The sequence below is a fragment of the Macrobrachium nipponense genome, chromosome 13, assembly GCF_015104395.2.
Source record: "Macrobrachium nipponense isolate FS-2020 chromosome 13, ASM1510439v2, whole genome shotgun sequence".
Classification (NCBI taxonomy): domain Eukaryota; kingdom Metazoa; phylum Arthropoda; class Malacostraca; order Decapoda; family Palaemonidae; genus Macrobrachium; species Macrobrachium nipponense.
Genome location: NC_087206.1, coordinates 33,578,982 through 33,603,225, shown reverse-complemented (window position 1 = coordinate 33,603,225; position 24,244 = coordinate 33,578,982). Strand labels below are relative to the sequence as shown.

General features: G+C 36.3%; 1 protein-coding gene across 6 annotated transcripts in view; it reads left to right on the top strand.

Moving 5' to 3' along the window:
• LOC135225729 (prostaglandin reductase 1-like) overlaps positions 1 to 24,244 on the top strand; it is a 394,759-nt gene that overhangs the window by 314,485 nt on the left and 56,030 nt on the right. For 4 of the 6 annotated variants that reach the window (XR_010317076.1, XR_010317074.1, XR_010317073.1 and 1 more), the window contains 2 exons: positions 12,946 to 13,069; positions 15,908 to 18,949. Coding sequence is in view for 2 of the 6 variants with exons in the window: in XM_064265110.1 (XP_064121180.1) it covers positions 12,946 to 13,069 (124 nt within the window). In the remaining 4 variants the exon portion in view is untranslated. The remainder of the gene's footprint in view (positions 1 to 12,945; positions 13,070 to 15,907; positions 18,950 to 24,244) is intronic. The other 2 variants (XM_064265110.1, XM_064265109.1) reach the window with 1 other exon arrangement.

Here is a 24,244-nt window from a genome sequence, read left to right as displayed (position 1 = left end):
ATTAGGACTTTAGCATATGTCCCCTAGCAATAAGCCTAGCCTATGTTAGCGGTTGCTACTGTAGCCTAGTCTATGATTCTGACATCTAAACCTAAGAGCTTAAAAGTTAGAATATGCCAATAAAATGTATAAATAATCAGTATGTACTCATTTCAAATAATTATTAATTAATCATTAACTATAATACACAAACAAAGAAAAAACAAACCTTCCAATCGATTGTTTACATTCTTACGAGTATCGAACGAGCGCCAAGCAATCATTTTTCCTAGCACACAGTAAGCCATAAATTTTCATTAATATCTCTCTTCAACTAATGAAACCACCAAACAGTATAATAACCTTTCATTTCTATTCTTTTATTCTTTATTCTATCTTTACCTAATGGAGATACCGAGTTACTGACAGCTGTAATGAAACATACGTAATACGTAACGTAATAATAAAACAGAAGAAGAATTCTAAAAAATACCTATTTGTTGGCAGACTGATTTATTTTATATTTTCTGATATCTAATTCACAATTTTTTTTATTAAATGTATTGCATGTACTCATTTCAAATAATTATTAAGTAACCATTAACTATAATAAAAAAAAAAAAAAAAAAAAAAAAAAGCTTCCAAATGTCTGTTTACATCCAGCACTTACTAGTATCGAACGATCGCCAAGCAATCACTCTTACACAGTAAGCCATAAATTTTCATTATATCTTCTTCAACTACTGAAAACTACCAAACAGTATGATAACCATTCATTTCTATTCTTTATTCTATCTTTACCTAATGTTTTTTTTTTTTATTAAATGTATTGCATGAATAAGTTTTTCAATTTACAGCAACCTTTTACCAATAGAATACTTAAAGCACAAGGGGTAGATGCTGACCAATAGGAGAGCAGGACCTTATGGGGTGACTAGCATCAGGAACCAATGGGAGAGTGGGAGGATGGTGGCGAGTTTACTCAGTTGGCGGCGCGGGAGTTTTAAAATTGTTCTCGGTGGTCCGGGCGAATCTCGGGACTTTACAGCAACAACCTTTCGTATCTTGAAAACTTTTCGTATGTAGAGCAGTAAAATTTTTCGCATTGGCTTTCGCATCTCGAGTTTTTCGCAAGTAGAGCCTTTCGTATCTCGAGGTACTACTGTATATATGTGATTAGTGTTAAGGTTCAATTTGCTCTGTTGTTACTTGTTCTGTAACCTTTTATCTAGACTATAGCAATTAAGCTTAATTGATTTTGATTATCTCATCTTTTTTAGTTGTGTGCTTCCTCTTTCCAAGCTTGTTAGGCCATTTCTCTGGTACTATTTCATGGAGTGACACAGGCTGAGCCCAGAAAAGGGATTTTGACGGAGGAAAAATCTATTCCTGGGCAAGGACATGTGTCGCCCAGTGAAATCCCACCCTTTCCTTTTTACCCCCCTTTTTTGGCCCAAGCTTGGGCGCTATCTGCGGGAATGACGTCAGAGGCACTAGCCGTAACGGTAGCGGGTAGTGGGCCTTAGATCGGCTCCTCTGTAGATGAGGGATATTGAAGTAGGATGAGACTAAATGGCAAAGGACCTCTGGTAGTGGTTTCATTCGCCCCAGAAACCATACCGACGCCTTAAATAAAGGTGAGCGAGCCAGAATACTCTGGCATTTCCATATTTGCTTTTTTCTCTGGTATTCATAGCAATATTTATACCTTAGAAATGAGTGCTAAAGGAACCATTTCACTGGGCGACACAGGTCCTTGCCCAGAAATAGATTTTTCCTTCGTCAAAATCCCTTTAATGGAAAAAGGAAGATATGTACATGCTTATGGTATAAGAAAAAATGTCTCTACCTTCCTCCTGCAGCATCTTTTTCTAAAGACAGTCATAAAAATATGGTAATTTTCCGAATTATAAGTTTTTTTTTTTATATTTGTTAAAATTTCATTTTGTCAAATTGAAATTACTGCTTGGACAGTATCATAACAGATAAGAACTAAAACCAGGAACAAATTCTGAGCATATTTATTGTAAAATATTTACAATGGATGGGAAGTTGTGACAACATTCTCCCTTACCACCTCAAGCAAGACTGAATATGTCTCAGCTCACTCTGACTTTATTTGGCAATCTGAAGAGTTGCCAATATTGCAGTACAATTTTGCATCCCTGATCCTGTTTTGCCAGGGTTTTCCAGATGTACCAAATAGTAGCACCACATATGCAGTAAATGTGCCTCACTGTCAAACTTCTCAATTCCAGAGGTCCTTTATTCCTCACACCATTGGACTGTGGAATAGTCTCCCTAAGGATGTTGTCCAATTGGAACCTCAAAAGTTGCACTGAAGATGCAATGCATTACTACCCTAACAAAATTTTCTTATACAACCAGTCCCTGGTTATTGGTGGGGGGTTCCTTCTCTGATGGCTTGATGATAAACGAAAATAGCAGCAGCGCTGATAACTGGTTAATGGCGCCTCTGTTGCATATGTATTGGTATTGGTGCCAGTACTCTATTACTGGCACAAATAACTGAAAATTGTTGCATTGCAGCGCCATGATTTTTGGCGGTAGACAAGCTCCCATAAAACTGGATTGCCAATAACCAAGTCTGCTAATAACCAGGGACTGCTTAATCCTTAAACTCCGAAGCGGTATTTTAAAAATCATCTCCCGTATGCCGGCGGAGTTTGCGAGTGAGCTCCGAAGTGGAAAAAATGTTTTTTTCAAAAAATCAGACCATGCTTAGTTTTCAAGATTTAAGAGTTCATTTTTGGCTCCTTTTTTTGTCATAGCCTGAAGTTTAGTATGCAACCATCAGAAATGAAAAAAATATAACATTATCATATATAAATATTGGAATATATGACAGCGCAAAAAAAAATTTCATAATTATATACAAATCGCGTTGTGAGCAAAACGGTTAAAGCTAATGAGTTAATTTTGTTTTGTTTAATTGTACACTAAATTACAATGATTTTGGTATATCACACATTGTAAAACAATCAAGGCAACACAGAGAAAATATTATCACAAAATGATGCATGAATTCGTAACGCGCGGACATAAAAAAAAGCAGTTTTCAAAAATTCACCATAAAGCGAAATATTGTGCTAGAGACTTCCTGTTTATTGCAAAAAGAAGGTAATTGATTGAATATTACTAGACTGTAAGTGTTGTAGCTTACAATTGCAGTTTTCGACCATTTCGGTCGAAGTTAAAGTTGACCGAAGGACAAATTTTTTTGTTTTCTATTTATCGTTATTTTATATGAAAATGTTTCAAAAGAAACTGAATAAAAGCTTACAAGCCATGGGTTGTTTTTTGTTGTATTCTACATGAAATTGCGCACATTTTCATATATAAAACTTTATGTAACGGCTAATTTAAAATGGTGCAAACATTACGACAATCAACCGAAAAAATTTCTGATTTTTTTGGAAGAGTTACCGCGCAGACATAAGGAAAAAAGTTTATTTCATAAATTCGCCATAAATCGAAATATTGTGCTAGAGACTTCCAATTTGTTGCAAAATAAAGGTAAATGATTGAATATTACTAAGAATGTACTATTATATATAGTATACTATATATATATATATATTATAATATATATATATATATATACAGTGGACCCCCGTTATTCGCGTTCTCCGGATTCGCGGACGTCACACATTCGCGGATTTCTCTCGGGAACGTTTCCCTGCATTATTCGCGGAAAATTCGCGCATTCGCGGTATTTTTGTATGAGAAATATCCACAAATTCCTTGTTTTTGTTATCAATTTCATCATAATGCACTTTTTGTGATAAAACTATTAAAAAACCAAGTATGAAAATTTTTTAGTAGTGGTTTTTTCTTAAGTTTTAACTAACAAAATAGGCTGTTTTTAGCGTTTTTATAGGGGTTCCAAACATTCGCGGATTCTAACTATTCGCGGGGGGGTCTGGTACGCATCCCCTGCGAATATGGGGGGACCACTCTATATAAATTATATATACACTGTATAGTATATACATACACAGCATATGTATATCTATGCACGTAAACAAATGCTCACTCTGACTTACCCTGCTGTTGTTTGTTGGTGTAAATCCGTCTTCCCTCTTCACCGCTAGTACCCACATTCTTTCGTCCTTAGGAAATGAAAAACTCAAACTTTGTGTTTATTGTAATTACCTCTACAACGAGGCTTACAAAACTTGTTTGGCATTTTTCTTATTAAGTAATGCCGATAATGCCCGATATTAGAGTTCTTTCAAGGAAAATGTTTTGCAGTGACCCTACCCCGAGGTCAGTGGGAACTGGGAGGCTTGAGGTGACCGACTGGCCGTGATTGATAGCCCCATGCTTGTGACGTAGGTCACCTTTTCTGAGTCATCGAACAGGCCTCCACCTCTAAGGTTGGCCGTGGATAAACACTCTCTCTTTCTCTCTCTCTCGGTCTCTTTCTCTCTCTCTCTCTTCTCTCTCTCTCTTTCTCTCTCTCTCTCTCTCTCTCTCTTTTACAGTCCCCTCGAGTAGTTTTCCTTCATGTGGTGAGGGGGTAAGGGATTCTGCCTTCAAGTTTGCGAAGGCCGGATCCTGACGGAACGCCTACAAAACTTTTGGCATTAATTTGCGTGGACATTTCCACTTTCGAAAAATTTCTCTGCTTGGGTGAGTCTGGGAGGGGTTCGTGGTTTGGAGGGGGTTTGCATTCGAAGCTAATTGTGGGAGTTGTGGTGGTGAGTCGCCACCCAATACGGTTTGGACCCAAGAGATGGTGATGGGATTTTCCCATTGTTATCTTAAGGGCGACATCTCCAGGGATCAGCCCATCGGAATCCAGGGGGGCTGGTTTTTGGGATGGGACTCCTGGCTTTTGTCCAGAAGCCCACCAATGTTTTTTGGAGTGGGGAGTCTGTCCCCATTAGTGGGGGTAGAACTCCCAGCAGCCAGATTGGCTTATACCTGGGCCACTGCAAGCATATTGGTGCTATCCCGAAAGGGTAGGGTATGGGGCAGACCGTGGGGAAGCAACTTCTACGTGTGCCATTGGTGGAGAATTTCGGTCGGTACCTGTCTAGTCCGCGATACCTTGTTGGTCTTCCCAAGCAGTTGTTGTGTGTGTGTGTGTATATTCCCCCCCCCCCCCCCCTTTTTTTTTTTTCCTTCAAACTAACATGGATATATGTCTAGTACATTGTCCCTGGATCCCCCGACTCTTTGGCACTGTTGACAACCTTAGGCTTGGATAAGGACCTCCCTTTGCCATCCCCCAACCTCCTCCAATGAAAACATCAAAGATTCTTTGATTGTTACTACAAGCCCTTATGTAGTTCAGAATAGAGGAAAGAATAGCAGATTTAATAATAGAAATAAGAATGCTAATCCTGATATTGGAATTTTACTTGGATCTCAAGAACCTGAGACTTATAATAAATACCTTTCTCTTGATCTCGACAAAAGCATAAAAGAACTGAATATATTTGATGTCCATAGAGATATTGTAAAATGCATTGGCAGAGAACCAAAGATAGCCTCTCAAGGTGAAGGAAGCTTGCTTGTGGAAGTTTCATCACCAGATGAAAGTAGAAAATTACTGTCTATTAGTGCTGTAGAAGGAAGCACAGCAAAATGCACTCCTCACAAAACAATGAATCAGTCTAAAGGAGTAGTGTATAGTACTGAACTCCTACATTATTCTGAGGACACTCTCCGGAAAGAATTTGCTGATCAAAAGGTGGTAGCGTGAGACGAATCAAGAAAAAAGTATTGGGAATATTACATCCAACACCTACTCTGATACTCACCTTTGATTGTTTGAGACTCCCTAAATTTCTGAAAGCTGCATGGCTTCACCTGCCAGTTAGACAAGTATATTCCCGCTCCCAGAAGATGTTTCCATTGCCAAATGTTTGGCCATTTGATAACAACATGTAGGAAAAAAGAAAGGAATGAACCAGCCATATGCTTTAACTGTGGAAGAAAAGAGCATGGGAATTGTGAACTTACTCCATGCTGCCCTAATGTGGGGAGACCATAATGCAGCACATAAATCATGTATCAAGTATCTCATTGAAAAAAAAGAAACACTTTGTATCAAGACTCAAGAGCGCATTACCTTTAAAGAAGCAAGACAAAGACTTTGCAGAAATTCAACACCCAGAAGTCATTTGTAGATGCAGTAAAAGGAAATGAGGAAAGACAAAAGAAATTGAATCTTAAAAAGTGTAATGAAGATAAAGAAGAAAAATGGATGCTGGGAAAATTGTCAACAAGAGGACTTTAAGTGAAGAGTCTGTAACAATGCCTGAATCAAAAGTCAAGCACCTTGAGAAAGGAGATACATCCATAGAAAAGTTGATTCAAAACAAAAAATGAGTAAACCTTCACCATCCTGTGGTTCAGCTGACCCTCATAGAACATCGAATTAATGGAAAACCATAATGAGTCGTATCCCACTATCTTATCATACAAAACAGCAGCAACAAATGTAGAACCTAAGGCAAACAAAATGTTAAACTCAGTTCAGCTTGGTTTAGACAATAAAATTAGACTAGCTGAAAATGATAAACCAGATACTACAAGGGTCGAAGATAATACTAAAGATACTGCTGTTTCAATACCATCATAAGTGATCACTTGGTACATTCAAATGACCCTCTAAGTACTCCTTCGCAATCTGGAAACTGTACCAAAAGTCCGTCACAAAACTCCAGATGTCATCTTCGAAGAAAAAAAACCTAAATAAAACGATCTTGGACAGGGGATCATCCTCTAAAAATAGGTACTTTCTCTGCAATACTACAATGGAACTGCCAGGAACTTCGTGCCAAATATGAAGAGCTACTATGTTTGATTAATACTTATAATCCAGTATGCTTAGCACTACAAGAGACTATGCTAAGCAACAACAAAATGCTTACTCCTAAAGAGTTTTTTGCATTCCACTCCTAATTCCCTATACAGGAAAATTCGGGTGGAAGTGCTCTTCTTGTAAGATGAGATATTGCTCACTCAAAAATACAGTTGCAAACTCAATTACAAGCTGATAGCTGTCAAAATTCACTTAAAAAAGACTTACACAAGTTTGTTCATTGTATTCTCCCTCCTAATAACCCAATACTTGAACGACGGTTTAACACACTTGTAATGAACAGCTACCCCGACATTTCTGATATTGGGAGACTTTAATGGTCGACATGAACTTTGGGGTGACATTTTAACAAATCAAAGAGGAAACCTTATCTTATCATCAATAGAAAATTCAGATATGACCCTTTTGAATACTGAAAAACCCACCCATTTTCACATTCAGACTGGTGCATTTTCATGTATTGACTTATCTATCACCAGTTCTGATACATTCATTGACTTCAACTGGGAGGTATTGGAAGATCTATACGGCAGTGATCATTTTCCCAATTGTCATCAGAACTGAGAAATATGAGCCAGTATACAGAATGCCTATGGTGGTGGGTACCAAAATAACAAACGCAAATTGGCCCTTTTCGAGGAACTCAGTTATATACTGAACTAGATGCAAAAGATATGCCAACAATAGGAGAAGCAGTGTTCTATTTAACAATGATTTTTACGTTTGCAGCAGAAAAGGCAATCCCAAAAACCAGTGGAAAATTGCATCGGAAGCCTGTTCCATGGTGGAATGTTCAATGCAAAATAAGACACAAAGCCATGAGAGCAGCTTATACTAGGTACAGAAGACATCGCTGTGAATGCTACTTGATCTCCTTTAAAAAGGCTCGAGCCAAATTCAGATGGCAAATAAAGCATGCGAGACGAGAATCATGGGCACTTTTTATATCAACAATTACCTGGAAAACACCTATGACCAAGATCTGGACAGTTATTAAGAAAATAGCAGGAAAGTACAATCCTAGTCCCCTTCCAGTTTTAAAAGTCAACGTGACTTTATAACAGACTCAAAGGCTGTAAGCAATGTTTTTGCAGAACATTTTGCAATGATATAAAGTAGGGATGAAAATAATTCTCCATTCTACAGGGAGAGAGTGTTAGCAGAGTCCTGAATCACTTGATTTTACCTCTTTTAAATCTGAATCATATAATATGCCTTTTACCATGGAGGAATTTTTATTTGCTCTTGGTAACAGTAAAAACACTGCACCTGGACCTGATGAAATTTATATGAAATGATCCAGAATACTTCAAAGGAAACTAAATTTTTTATTTTAAGTATTATTAATAGAATTTTTAAGGAGAGTGGTTACCCTAGTGTTTGGGAAATAGCAACAGTTTTACCCTTTGTCAAGCCAGGGAAAGATTCATCTGTCCCTACAAGCTATAGACCAATAGCTTTAACTTCCTGTTTTTGTAAACTTATGGAAAAAATGGTAAATTTTTTTTTAGGTTGGTATGGTTTTTAGAATCAAAGAAGATTATATCATCATCTCAGTGTGGCTTTGGCGCCGTGCATTCTTGCACAGATGTATTGATACGTTTGGAGAATGCAATTTGTCAGGCATTTGCTTCCAGCAGCATTATGTGGCGGTTTTTCTTTGACCTAGAAAAGGCGTATGATACTACCTGGAGGCATGGAATTATGAAAGTCTTGCATGAAATTGGTCTGCGTGGAGAAACTACCCCAACTTTTTATTAAAGTCTTTTTAAAAAACCGTTATTTTAAAGTCAGAGTAGGTAGTACTCTGTCTAATTGAAAGAACAAGAGGAAGGAGTACCACAGGGAAGTGTGTTAAGTGTCACTCTGTTTGCCTTAGCCATAAATGGGATAGCCTCTAAAATTCCAAAGATGTAATGTCAACATGTTCGTTGATGATTTATCTATTTCGTGTGCTGCATCTAAAATGTCTGTTGCAGAGCGAAAACTCCAGTTGGTAATAAATAAAGTTAACAGTTGGGCAGCTGAGCATGGTTTTAAATTTTCCTCTGCCAAAAATAAGTTGTTAAGCATTTTTGCCGTATCAGAGGGGTTCATCCAGACCCAGATCTGTTTTTAAATGGACAGAGACTCGCATGTACAGGAAACAAAGTTTTTAGGCCTCATCTTGACAGCAGGTTGACATGGGAAGCTCATCTCAGGAGCCTCAAAGTCAAATGCATGAAGGCCTTAGATGTTTTTAAAAGTCTTAGGTCATTAAAACAATTGGGGGGCTGATAGAAAGCACTTGTTACATGTTTATAAAGCAATAGTTGCTTCAAAATTGGCATATGGGTCAGAATCTACTCATCAGCTACGACAAGGAGATTAGATACTTTGAATGCAGTTCATCATGGGGGAATTGAAATTGCAACAGGTAAGCCTTTTAGATCCTCTCCAATATCTAGTTTATTAGTGGAATGCAGGTGAACTGCCCTTATTTGATAAGAAAATTTACCCTGTTGAAATATTGGTACCGCATACAGAGAACTCCTGAGTCCTTAGCTTACAATACTGTTTTTAAAGGCAATTTTGTATTTATGAAAAAATATGCTTCATATCCAAAGCCTTTGGATACAGGGTAAAATATGCATTAGAGGAGCTCAATGTAATAAAAGGAAAAGTAATTCCAGCAAAATTTTCAAGATTCCCTCCATGGAAGTTGCCCTCTGTGAAATATTGTAAATGGTTTTCTGGTTGCAAGGCAGACTGTTCAGGTGATATTCTTAAGCAGAAATTCCTTTGCCATGCTGAAAAACATGATAACTCAAGGCAATTCTTTACCGATGGCTCCAAATCCAGTGCAGGCGTTGGGTTTTGGAGTGGTATACCCGTGACAGTAGTGTTAGTGGTGCATTACCAAGTTTGTGCTTCTATTTTTAACTGCTGAACTTTTTAGCATTTTACAGCCCTAAAGAAAATTGTAACTTTAGAAGGAGATAATTTTAACCATTTTTAGTGATTCCAAAAGTGCCTTGGAAGCTTTGGCATCTTTTAATCCAGTACACCCTGTGGTACTGGAAATAACAGAGTGGTTGTTTTTATTCAAACAAAAACAGAAGGCAGTTAACCTCTGCTGGGTTCCTTCACATGTTGGTATTGTTTGGAAACAATGAACGGAGCTGATGAAGTTGGCTTAAGTTAGGTAACATCAAAAAATTCCAAAAAGTTAATAGCAATTCCCTGTTTCAGACTACATTCCTGAAATTAAAAAGACTGTAGAATCAGTTTGGCAATTCTATTGGACAATAGAGAGTAATAATAAAATGAGAGAACTCACTGATGTAATCAACCCCTGGCTTTATATGTTAGAAGGAACCGTCGGAAAGAGACTGCATTATGTAGGTTAGGCGGATCGGCCACACACGAATTACTCATGGGTTTTTAATGAACAATGACCCTGAACCATTTTGTGAGGATTGTCTTGTTCCCCTCACAGTAAAACATTTAATAGTAGAATGCCCCAGCTTAATATCAGCAAGGAACGTCATTTTAACGTAGTTGGAAGAATTGATCTTAAACACTAGAAAATGCCATTATAAGGTAGAGATTTTAATGAGGATAAGCTTTTTAGTTACCTTCGAGAAGCAGGTCTTCTTGAAAAATTTAGGTTAGTTTGGTCAAGATGTTTGAGTTTGTGTATGTGTTAGTATGTGTCAGTGTATCTCATTTGCTTTTAAGTCTTTTTAGATCAGGAAATTTTATGTACATAAAATTTACCTCCAATTGATATATCTATTACCATACATAATGTTTTAGTACTTTTAATATCTATTTATTTTGACAGAACTCTGTAGAATTTGGAAGTTTGCGGGGTGCCTATGTTGCTTGTATTTTTTGTTTACAATTAATTTGAAATAGGTGTGTAGGTGAGATAGGTATTTTGTGTGTTTTTGGGTTCTCTGTAGTTCTCTGACAGATTTTATATAAACATATTTTATGCCATTTTAATTAACTTTTTCCTTTGCAATTCCTTTTAATGATACGGCGTCAATAACCTCCTCGTTGCGACGCCAGTAAGAATTAATAAATCAATCAATCAATCTTTTACAGAGATGAAAGAATTTTTTTATGGACTAGTATGTAAAATGTTTATTGATATTTCAGTTATTTAATAATTATAATAATATAATAATAATAATAATAAATAATAATAATAATAAAACTTTAATTACAAATTCATAATGGTCGTATTTTAAAGAGATGAAAATGACTTTTCCATTTCACTTGTAAGGATAATTCCTCTTTCTTACTGGGAAGATGAGAGAATTTTTTCTATGGTAGAATGCACGTACGTTTGTTTATTATATTTTCAAATAATAATAATAATAATAATAATAATAAAATAATAAATAATAAATAATAACAGAAGTAGTAATATACGATAACTAATTTCAAAAGAAAATTCTTCCCTTCGTCTTTTTCTGTCCAATGACACTCGGAGCTTAACAATGCCATACAATGATCAACGAATTTAATGGTTTTATGTAATCTCTCTCTCTCTCTCTCTCTCTCTCTCTCTCTCTCTCTCTCTCTCTCTCTCTCTCTCTCTCTCTTGTATTGTAATGAAAATATACAGTAATTTTTGAATACACAGTGTTGCACATGAAAAAAGTAAATTAGTGATAATTTTAGAGATACAGCCCTAAGAAAAATTGCAAATTAGTGAAATTTTCCCTGTGGACATGTTTTCAAGAACGTCGCTCCGGCTTACGACGATTTTCGTGTTACGACGTGTCTTAAGAACGGAACCCCCGTCGTAACCTGGGGACTGCCTGTATAAGAGTTTTAGCTTACCATTGCGTTTTTTGACCATTTCGGTAGAGTCAAAGTTGACTGAAGGTTGAAATTTTGGCACTAATCGTTATTCATATAAAAATATTTCAAAACTGATAAAAGCTACAACCATTAGTTGTTTTTACTTGTATTCTACATGCAATTGTGCACATTTTCATATATAATAACTCCATGTAACAGCTAATATAAAATAGTGCAAAAATTATGCCAAAGTGACGAAATAATTTCTGAAATGTGTCGCTGATGTTTTTTAGTGCGAGAAGAAAGAAATTCGCTCTTGAGCGCCTGGGTAACGATTGTAAACAAAGCAACGCCTAGATCCGTTGGCTTCCAGCATCACCCAAGGCGCGTGATTCAAAAGTTTTTCCTCGCAGTTTAGGCCTATAAGTATTTTTTTCCCGCAAAACTTTTTTTAAAACTTTTATATCGACATACCATATGTCCAATCGGCACCCAACAGACAATTTATATTGATGTTTAATACGTCCAATCGGCGTTAAAGGGTTAATTTGTAATTTTGTTTTCTTTTCTAGTAACTTGTCTCTTCTTTCTGTATTTCCAATTACGTACTTTCTGTTATTACTTTTAAATGAACACCATATTCTTTGGAAGGTTGATTTTCAAGCCAGTGCTCCCTGTGGGCTTGTTTTATATGAATACAGTTTATTGCTGCTGCTCTCTCTCTCTCTCTCTCTCTCTCTCTCTCTCTCTCTCTCTCTTCCTCTCTCTCTGTGTTTTATTGAAAGTTGTTCACTGCAGGTCAGCATTGTACCATAATGGCATATTGTAATTGTGATATACATATTTTTCAGTCTATTTGTACACAAATAATAGTGTCAGGTTAATTTATTCTCTCTCTCTCTCTCTCTCTCTCTCTCTCTCTCTCTCTCTCTCTCTCTCTCTCTCTCTCTCTCTCTCTCTCTAAAGTTTTTATCTTGAGACAGTTTTTCTTCAATTAAAGGAGAAGTAAAATGAATGTTTCTCAAAAGTGAACTTGCACCTAAAAGAGACAGGAAGAGTGGGAAAAGTATGACATCAGTATGATAAGAAAAAGAGGATGTACTTTCAATGGGAAATCTGTGTAGTAAGATTATGTAACCATTGTATAAAAATATTGAAGGTGGTGGAAGAAAGTTAAAGAATATGTTTAGAATCATCAATTGATAGTTCAGCTCATTCATTTGGTTGAACTGCCATGAAATAGTAAAATATTCTTGTTAATTTTTATTGATATTTAGCTACTTTTAAAAGTACACCTTTGATTCCATCAGGTTGGAGGACAGTTTACCGCTGAAGCTCTTCCACACATGGCAGACTTTGGTAGAATCTCAATATGTGGTGCTATTTCCACTTACAATGATGAATCAAAGGACATTGGAAAAGTATCTATGACCAGTAAGTAAACATCATTGTTTTTTAGTTGAACATATATTGTTCTACAATTGTGTACTAAATTTGGTTTGCAATTTTTTTAAATGAACTAAAGGTTTTTTCTTATGTGTCAGAGTATCATATGAATTTATTTTAAAATGACTTACAACAGAAAGTAAATCTAGTACATAATTTTGAAGTCATTGTTGCAGTAGAATTTTAATTATGTGGCATCCTTTCTTCTAGTAGCATATTTGATGAACTGGTATAACTGCCCTGCAACATAAGTTGTTTGAGAGTTCCTGCACTGAACAAAGCACTGTGTATACAGGCGGCCCTCGGTTAGTGGGAGGGGTTCTGTTCCTGGTCGCCAACGCCAAGTGATTTTCGACGCTAAGCGATTTTAAAGCCTACGGCCGCCACACACCTTTTGAAATTCTAGACCAGTTAACAGCGCCTTAATCCCGCGATGGCGCAATAAGTAAAATTATATTTATGCAGTATAGTACTATAGAATCTACTGTACAGTACATTATAGTATTATAAATACTGTAAAGTGATAAAAGCCTAGCTTTAATCCTTTGGGTGTCTAGAGTATGTAAAGATATAATAAGGTTTTATACAGTGTACAGTTGGCTGTAGTGTTCAAGTTACGATAATTCATCTTACGATAATCCGATTTTATGAGAGACCAAATTACGATAGCCTAACTTTATCCCATCTCCTAGTTACATAAGTTCAAAAAGAGCCAAAGAGAATGATGTAAGTATGGTCTTAATGTTATACTCGTTATGTAAACGTGTACAGCCATGAACAACTGAACGAGAAACAACTTTTTTTTTTTTTTTCTTTTTTTTTTTTTTTCTAAGTACAACCGAATTCGATAACATCCGTTTGGCTTGTATTTCGATCATTGTACCATAGTACACTATTACCGTAGTTGTTATAAAGGATGTTATGTAGGATAGAACCGAGATATCTTAATGTAATAATTTTATTTGCTATAGATCAAAGATCAATATAGATCAAAGATCAATCGGGAAATATACTGCTAAATTCAAACTTAAGCTGAGAAAATTGTTCAAGCTGCTAATGACTATTATCGTGCATCAACAACAAGGAATAAAACTCCAGTAAACGTATGCCATCAAACACAACCGTAGATAAAATCATTTTAATCAAAACTACTGTGCTTGAAAGAACACATTTTACTGTTGGTTTCACGCTGGTATAAGATAAATAACGTAAAGTTTGTATTACTATGATATAAAGGAAAATTGCGACAGAATAACGTAATTTTTTTATGCGATAAACATGCCACCAACATAATCTGTTAATGAAAAAAATTAGTTCACAATTACAACGAGACATATTCAATTCATATTTCCACCTAAAAACATGTCATATAAGGAAAAATAACCTTGTCTCATATAAGTCAAGTATCTAGATATTCGTTTGTGCCAACTAGAAGCAAGAAAATTCGCTCAGAATTGTGTTAAATATGGCAAAACAAACTCGTGTTTGCCATCAACTGATTTTGAAATACTAGCTTAGATTTGCCGTAGTATTTTATAATACAGTAATATGAGAATACATACAGTATTATTGGATACAGTGAAGTAATGTATAACTTTTTAAAGGATTTATGGAGAGGATACAAAATTAATAAAATAACACCATACATTTTTTGGAACAGTGGAGGACAAGAACGAACATGAAAAAGCATCCTCTGACAATGTGGAGGGTAGTTACAAAAGCTGCCTTAATTCATATCATATTTATGTACAAAAATAAAAATACCCTAAACGTAATATATTTTCATACACATTTTAAACATAAGAGCATGAACATTTATAAAATCGACACATCAATCGCTAAATTTGCACTCTTTTTAACTCTATATTTTCGGAAGAGCGGAAGGAAGCTGCTTACAAGAATGAACATGAAAAAACATCGTATTTGATAACGTGAAGGGCAGTTTCAAAAGCTGCCTTAGTATCATGTTTCTGCATAGAATTAAAAATACCCTATACGTAATGCATTTCCATACACATTTTAAGCATAAAAGCATGAACATTTATAAATCGACACATCCATAGCTAAATTTGCACTCATTTAACTCTATATTTTCGGTATAGAACAGCGTCAAAGGCATATGTTTTACCCTAATACCTATGTAATAATTCTCAATACAATTTTTTAATATCATTTGCATAACCTTTATGGGCTGAACGGTATTTCTACAAATGTATGTACTCATTAGACATAACGGCGCTAGCGGCACTGTTGACCGAAAATTGTGCCGTAAAAATACCTTAAAATGCCTCATTTTTTTAATGAATATTTTTGACGACAGCCATAAAATCGATTCCCTGTTGAGCGATTGTGCCGTTAACCGTGGGCTGCCTGTACTTAGTGCTATTAAACTTATGGAGACTTATTTTTAGCTAATGATAATAAGGCAAAAACATTACACAAATTGTAATTAAGAAATTTTAAGAATACCAGGACAAAGTGAAAGATATACCAGTGAGTTTAGCCTCTGCTTTCTTGTGGGTACACTGCACCCAACTTCAAGTGTCTACTTTTGTAGAGCAACTTTAGCTTCTTCCTCATCTTCCCCTGTAAACAAATTAATGAGGCCTTTCAAGGAGTTGGCACAAAATCCATTAGTAGTAATGCAGAGTATGTGATGTAAACTGGTGGAATTGATGAAACTAAACAAATGGAGTTAGCATACTGTTCAGGTATGAAATGGCTTGAGGTGATGGCAGTGGTACAAGTAAATGAAAGGTTAAATTTTTAAGATGATCTAGGGAAACAAGGTACTGAATTTACTTTTGTTTTACTCATTACCTTCAGGAAGACCAGAAGAAAAGAAGCAAGAATTTTGGGAAAGGTTTTCAGAAGCAGTGGCAGATGCCAGATGGAATAATGATAGGATGAGACATGAGTGGCCACATAAAAATAGACTGAGATGGTTTGAGGATATGATGGGTGGATACAGCTTAAGAGGGAGAAACATTATTGAAATTTTGTCACAGCCAATAATTGAGATTAAGAAAACTATTTTTGAGAAGCCACAAGAGAAAATTTGGTAGCATACAAGAAGGAAGCAGAAACTGTTTGACTCTTATGATGATAAATACTGATGGCATCAAAGATAAGGGTTCTACTGATGTACTGGACAAGGCTTATCTAACACAGCAGATTACTGTAAGCTAATGTAATGGTGATGGGTCAGAAATAAGATGAAATAATAGCATATCTAAAGAAAAAAATACGCTTGGAAACTGAATAATCAAGTTAAAAAGGAATATTAAGTGATAGGAAGTATAGCATCAAAAAGGTGTCAGTGGAAATTGCTGAAAAAAGAAAACATACAAACAGCAGCAGAAGAATATTGAATGACATCAGGGAAGGGTTATAGAGAGAGAAACATGCTGGGGGCATGATATATAAAGGGTAATTAAAAGAGAAGAGAACATTTGAGCTGTGGTAAATGTTAGGCAGGGGTGGGGATAGAGATGCAAAGTTTAAAAGGAAAATGAGGAGGGAGGCTATAGTACAGGTGGGACGGTAAGATGGAGGAGTTAGAAGGAATGTAATCATCATCTCAACACAGCTGAAGGAAAAGAGGAAATATCAAAGATAGCAAAGTAGCTGCAAAAAGATGTAAATAAGGCAAAGTACACATAACCCCCGCTATTGCTTGTTCCGCTATAGCGTTTTGCGGCTATTGCGTAGATTTAAAAATCTCCCCCAACTTGCTTAACGCGCACCAAATTGGCAGCTATTGCACGCCTTGATATCACGACTGGCGGCCATGTCCTGATGTCACGGCGGCAACACTGCGCCGATTGGTGGAGGGTTTGTTTACAAGTCACTAGTATTGTACACATAATCACGCGATGTGCAATGTGTCTGTGTGTCGCGTGATAGCAGCAATATTTTTTGTGAAAGTGTCACATAATGGCCAGTAACCCTCCAACCCACCCCCCTACGATTGGTGAGCGTAATAAAATGGCACCGAAGAGAGAAGTGGAGAAGCGCAAGAACCTGACTTATACTCAGAAACTGGAAATAGTTAAGTTGGTTAATGCTGGTGAGACCAAGCACAGCATAGGGAGGAAATTTGAAATTAATGAGTCCACAGTAAGAGGCATTTACCAGAAACGTGAGCATATCAGTCATATGATGCTGTCAGCCTCTGAAGGAACCAGCAATGCCTTGAGTAACTGTAATTTGGTGCTACTGAAGACTGAGCGGCTGCTAACAAGATATTTGGATAGGCAGGCACAACAGAACCATGCTGTAGAAACGCGCGAGATAATGGCAGCGGCGAAGGAGTTGTATAAGGGTGTTGTAGTGAAGATGGGCATTCAGCAACCGCCACTGTTTTTGCCGTAAAAAGGATGGATGGACTGATTTATCACACGCCATAAAGTCAAAAGTAAGGTGATATCAGGTGAGGCGGCAAGTGCAGAACATACAGCAGCACGCGAGTACCCAGCGACACTGAAGCACAATATTGAGGGCCAGTACTATACTGTTGACCAAATTTTCAATATGGATGAGACCAACTTCTGTTGGAAGACCCTTCCTCGTTGCATGTTCATCACGCCTCTTCTGTCAAAGTGTGAGGAAGGAAGGCCATCAAGGAGAGGGTTACTCTCTTGTTTGCCATGAATGCCTCAGGAACTTGCTGCCTTAAACCAACAATAATTAATTGAGCAAAGCAACCACGCGCCTACAGGCATCATGACATGAAGAAACTCAATGTGCACTGGATGACTTCCAGGAAGGGTTACATGTCAGCGAAACTGTCTATGGACTGGCTGAAGGAAGCATTTATCCCCCAGGTGGAGAAGTATTGCAGTGACAATAATGTGAGATTTAATATTCTGTTGCTCCTTGACAATGCCCTGGGCCACTCACCACTTCTGAGAAGCGAAAATCCTGATGTAAAAGTGGATTTTTTACCTCCAATCATGACCTCACTGATCCACCCTCTTGATCAAGAAGTCATTTCTGTTGTGGAGCTTGCATACTCAAGGCAACAGTTCAGAATTATCAGGGCAGCCACCAAGGATGAAGAGCTAATGCAACACTTGATTGACAATGGTGATGATGCTGATGATGATTTCGATGATTGAAAGCTGATAACGAACATGAAAAGAAAGTGCTGTTGTATTGGAAAAATTATAATATTAAGCAAGAAATAGATTTAGTGGTGGACTGTTAGAACAATGTGACCTGAAAAACAAGTCATCACGCCTGGCGCAATGTGTTGGAGGGCTTGCCTGAAGGTGAGCTGCAGTCAGTGCACGCGGAGGCTGAGGCAGCTGCAGAGGAGGCACAGCAAGTTCCTGAAGGTGGTTTTGAGGACACAACAGAGAGTGAAATTCTCAAAATGGTACAGCCAGCCCCTGTTACAGTTTCTGACATCATGGAAGAGGAAGAGGAGAAGATGAGGAGGAGGAGAGGGTCCCTGTTACCACCTGCGCGGGACTCACCATATTGAACATCAAGGAACTCATCAACTTGGGTATCAGGATGTGGCACATCCTTGAGCAAGATGCTACCATCAACTGTGAGGAAAGATGTTCTCATGTTGATAAAGCATTGGAAGGTTACAATGAACAGTATCATGCCCGCATCAACGCCCTCCAGCAATGCCAGATCGCAGATTTCTTACGCTGTTGCACCGAGTCTCAGCCAGCCCACCCTCAACCAGGACCGTCAAATGAGATTGCTTGGAATGATGTTGATGATTTTGAGGGCTTTGAAACTTCTGCAGCCATAGATGACTTCCTCGACGAGATACAACGTCAAGTGGGTGGTCAATAACAAGCCTTGGAACCCCCCTCTAACCCACCTAAGCCCCTCATCATCCTCAAAAAGGTAAATGAAATGTGTAATGTAAATTTTATAGCCTTGATATGTTTTTATTTTACAACACTGATTTGTTATAAAAGATGAAAATGGTGAATATAAAAAGGAGAAATATTGGTGACTTAGGAAAATTTGTGGTCGGGGAACCAATTAGAATTTTTCCCATAAGTTCTTCAGTTCCGCTATAGCGTTTTCCGCTATAGCGCGTCAATAGCGGCACCAATTAGACGCGATAGCTGGGGGTTAAGTGTATATAAAAGATAAATAAAGGTAATAGTACTTGATTGATATAGGCAGTAGTATTTTGAAAACCACTTGTATGAAGAAAATAATCTTAAACTAGTGGAAGTTAACATAATAGCCAGTTTTTAAGGAGCTTACTATCATTAAGGAAAAACTTATAAAAGGAAAACAGAGGATGCAAAAGGAAAAGAGAGGATGGGAAAGTGGAATGAGCCTTACAGAGTGGCATATGAAGGAAAACCAAAATTATAGTAATGTATACATTCAGAGGAATGAGAGTACTTGAGCATGCTATTTGAATATTGGAGAAGGTGCTGTTGGAAAGGCTCAGGAAATTTTTTAAAAATTATTAATCATTAGTTTATCTTTCTACCAGATAGATCAAGGGCAGTTGATATAGTTAGGCAACAACTGGAAAAGTGCCATACACATACCATATGTACATATGTAAAACATGATCTCGCATATCATGCGACCCCCAAATTTTCACTCTTAAAAAATGATTTTATCACGTATCTCACGTATCGTGAGTTAAATTTACGAGACCAAATAACAATAGGCTAACCTCTTATCCTTCTCTTTATCTATTCCATTTTTTAGTTAGGCCAACCCCTTTTCCTCCATTTCTTTATCTATCCCATCTTCTAGTTAAGTTTAAAAAAGTAAAAGAAATGCCAAAAGTAATGTTAGTAAATGTTATACATGTGTAACCACATACAGTCAGAAACAACTGATTTGCTATGAACAACCTAAACTGATAACAACAATGTTTTTACTTGGATTTCAACCATCGTACAATGGTAAAAAAATTACCATAGTTATGTTACAAATGACGTTAACCCTTAAACGCTGACTGGACATATTTTACGTCGGCATTTTTTGTCTCTCGGGTGCCGACTGGACGTATTTTACGTCGACATACAGAAGTTTTTTTAAAAATTTGCGGAAAAATACTTTTAGGCCTACCAGCCAAAAACTCTTGAATCACGCGCCTTGGGGGATGCTGGGAGTTCACGGATCAAGATGTTGTTTTGTTTACAATCGTTACGCAGGCGCGCAAGCACAAATTTATTTCGTGCCGCACTAAAAAGTATCTGTAACACATCTCTGAAATTATTTCGTCACTTTGACATAATTTTTGTACCATTTTAAATTAGCCGTTACATGGAGTATTACATATGAAAATGTGCGCATTTTTATGTAGAATACAACCAAAAAATATTCATGATTGTAGCTTTTATCAGTTTTGAGATATTTTCATATAAATAACGATAAGTGCCAAAATTTCAACCTTCAGTCAACTTTGACTCTACCGAAATGGTCGAAAAACGCAATTGTAAGCTAAAACACTCATATTTTAGTAATATTCAATCATTTACCTTAATTTTGCAACTAATTGGAAGTCTCTAGCACAATATTTCAATTTATGGTGAATTTATGAAAAACCTTTTTCCTTACGTCCGCGCGGTAACTCTTCCGAAAAAAATCATACGCGATTGTGGTAATGTTTGCACCATTTTAAAATTAGCCGTTACATAAAGTTTTATACTATATGGAAATGTGTGCGATTTCATGCACAATACAACTAAAAACAACCCATGGTTGTAGCTTTTATCAATTTTGAAATATTTAAATATAAAAAATGATAAGTGACAAATTTTCAACCTTCGGTCAACTTTGACTCTACCGAAATGGTCAAAAAACGCAATTGTAAGCTAAAACGCTTATATTTTAGTAATATTCAATCATTTACCTTCATTTTGCAACAAATTGGAAGTCTCTAGCAAAATATTTCGATTTATGGTGAATTTATGAAAAAAATAACATTTTCTTTATGTCCGTGCGGTAACTCTTCCGAAAAAATCATACGTGCGATTGTGGTAATGTTTTACACCATTTTAAATTAGCTGTTACATAAAGTTTTATATATGAAAATGTGCGCAATTTTATGTAGAATACAACTAAAAATAATTGAAGGTTGTAGCTTTTCTCATTTTTGAAATATTTGCATATAAATCACGATAATTAGAAAAAAACCACGTTCGGTCAACTTTGACCTCTACCGAAATGGTCGAAAAACGCAATTGTAAGCTAAAACTCTTACAGTCTAGTAATATTCAGTCATTTATCCTCATCTTGAAACAAATTCGAAGTCTCTAGCACAATATTTAGATTTATGTTGAATTTAAAAAAAAAAAAATTTCCTTCCCTCCGCGCGCGGATTCTCCGCCGCAAATCTCCGAAATGCGTACGTCCCATTCTCGGAATATTTGCTCCGTTTCATATTAGGCATTTCATAGAGTTTTATATATGAAAATGTGCACAATTTCATGTAGAATAAAATGAAAAATATTTGAAGGTTGTAGCTTTTCTAATTTCCGAAATAATTGCATATAAAAAAATATATATAAAAAAATTCGACATTCGGTCAACTTTAACTCGTCAGATATGGTCAAAAACTGCAATTGTAAGCTAATACTCTTACAGTATAGTAATATTCAATCATTTGTCTTCATTTTGAAAGAAATTGGAAGTCTCTAGGACAATATTTAGATTTGTGGTGAATTTTTGAAAAAAATATTTATGTCCGCGCGTTACGAATTCATGTATTATTTTGTGATAATATTTTCTCTGTGATGCTTTTATTGTTACACATGTTATATACCAAAATGATTGCAATTTAGTGTACATTACAACGAAAAAAAAGTAACTTGTTACCTTTAACCGTTTTGCGCACAGCGCGATTTGAATACAATTATATATGAAATTTTGTTTTTGCGCTATCATATATCGCATTATTTATATATGATAATGATAATTTTTTTCATTTCTGATGGTTGCATACTAAACTTCAGCCAATGAAAAAAAAGGAGCCAAAAATGAACTCTTAATCTTGAAAACTAAGCGCGCTGTGATTTTTTGAAAAAAATATTTTTTCCGCTTCCACGCTCACTCTGAAACACCTCCGGCACACGGGAGACAATTTTTATTTTACCGCTTCGGCGTTTAAGGGTTAAGCAGTCCGCGGCTTACAATGGGTTCGGCTTACGACGTTCCGAGGTTACAACACTTTTCAATTATATTTATCAGAAATTATTTCCAGGTTTACGACGCATGTTCCAGGGTTATGATGCTGACAACTCTGGTGTGATAGAAGAAATATGACTCCAAAAATGCAAAATAATCAATACTTGAAGTTTTTTATATGAAAAATGCAATAAGAATGCAGTTTACTTAGTTTTTAATGCACCCAAAGCATTAAAAGTAAGGTATTTTTAGGATATTTTTGACGATGTTCCAGCTTACGACGATTTTCGGCTTACAACGTGTCTCAAGAACGGAACCCCGGGGACTGCCTGTACTGATATATTCTTACATTACTACATCCTTCCTCGCTATGGAGAAAAGATTGGCAAGGGTATATACTGCTAAATTTAAGCTGTAAGTTGTAGCTGAAGCTGAGGAAAGAATATTGATCTGCTAACGACTATTATCGTGCATCAGCAACGTGAATGAAACTCGCAAACTTCGGTATAGTACCATCAAACTCGACCATAAACAAAAGTGTGAGAGAAATGTGTTTTAATCAAAACAGTTAGGCATTAAAGAACACATTTCACAGTTTTCACTCCAATAAAAGATAAATATGTAAAGCTCTTAGTATTCTGATGAGATAAAGTGAAAAATACTGAACAGAATCTGTTGATTTTTGTTTACACAGTAAACATGCCCTCATGAAAAAAATAACAATTTTGTTCACGAACAATACATATTTAAGTGATATTTTGACGTGAAAACACTGTATAATGTAAAATAACCTTTCCCATATAAATAGAATATCCTGAGATTCACTTTTGCTTACTAGAAGCAAGAAAGTTGCTCCGATTTGAGTTCAATATAGCAAAACCAACTTACCTCGCAATTGCCCTGAGCTGATTTCCAAGCCAAAACATTGATTGCTATGTTTGTATTGTATAATACAAACAAATAGTAATATGAAAATACATATAATATTATTGGATGCAGTGAAGTAAAGCATAACTTTAAAAGATCCATGGAAAAGATGCATATTCATTATGATTGTATTTTATCATATGATACTAATATGTGATTATTACATACTCTAATTTTATATCTCAGGTATGATGCGACCCCCTTAAAATTAACTCCAAAATTAGGTCTTCAAAAGTCGCATGATACGCCAGTATATATGGTACATCTCTTAAAAGAATTTTAATGAATATTTAGACAAATGGTAAATTGGGCATAAGAAAGGCAGTGGGTACCAGAACATTCATTAAACTAGTTATGTTACTGTTTCATACAACTAGATCTATAGTGAAGACAGTTGTAGGTATAGTAGAATTTGCTACCTGTCAAGTATCAATGCTGAGCGCTTTGCAGTTTATCATAGTGATGAAAAATGATTCTAGTGATGGAAAATGATACAAAGGGATACAGAAGAAGGGGTCCCTTGGAACTGTTATATGTAGATGATTTAATGCTAATACCAGAATGTGAAAGAGAGATAATGGAAATATTTAAAATGTATAGGAATATAGTGGGAAGGTGAGTACTTTAGTAAAAAATTTTAACCTTTCACAACAAGCAAGAGATAGTTACACAAGTTCAGAAACGGGAAACAGGTAAGTGGTACCTCGACATACGAAAGTCCCAGCTTACGAAAAATTCAAGTTACAAAAGCAAATACAAAGATTTTTTTGGCTCTACATACAAAAATAATTCAGGTTACGAAAGGTTGTTGCTGTAAAGTCCCAAGATTCGCCTGGACCACCGATAACAATTTTAAAACTCGCTCGCCGCCAACTGAGTAGACTCGCCACCATCCTCCCGCTCTCCCATTGGTTTCTAATGCTAGTCACCGCCATAAGATCCTGCTCTCCTATTGGTCAGGATCTCTCCCATCGTGCTCTACGTAAAGGCGTCCTTCGCCCACTGCTTCGCACCAGCGTTTGTGTACGCCTGCGGAATTCGTTCGTTCACATATACGATTTCCTTTCATTAACGTAAATTTGTGTTAGTGATTTCGTTGTACTATTT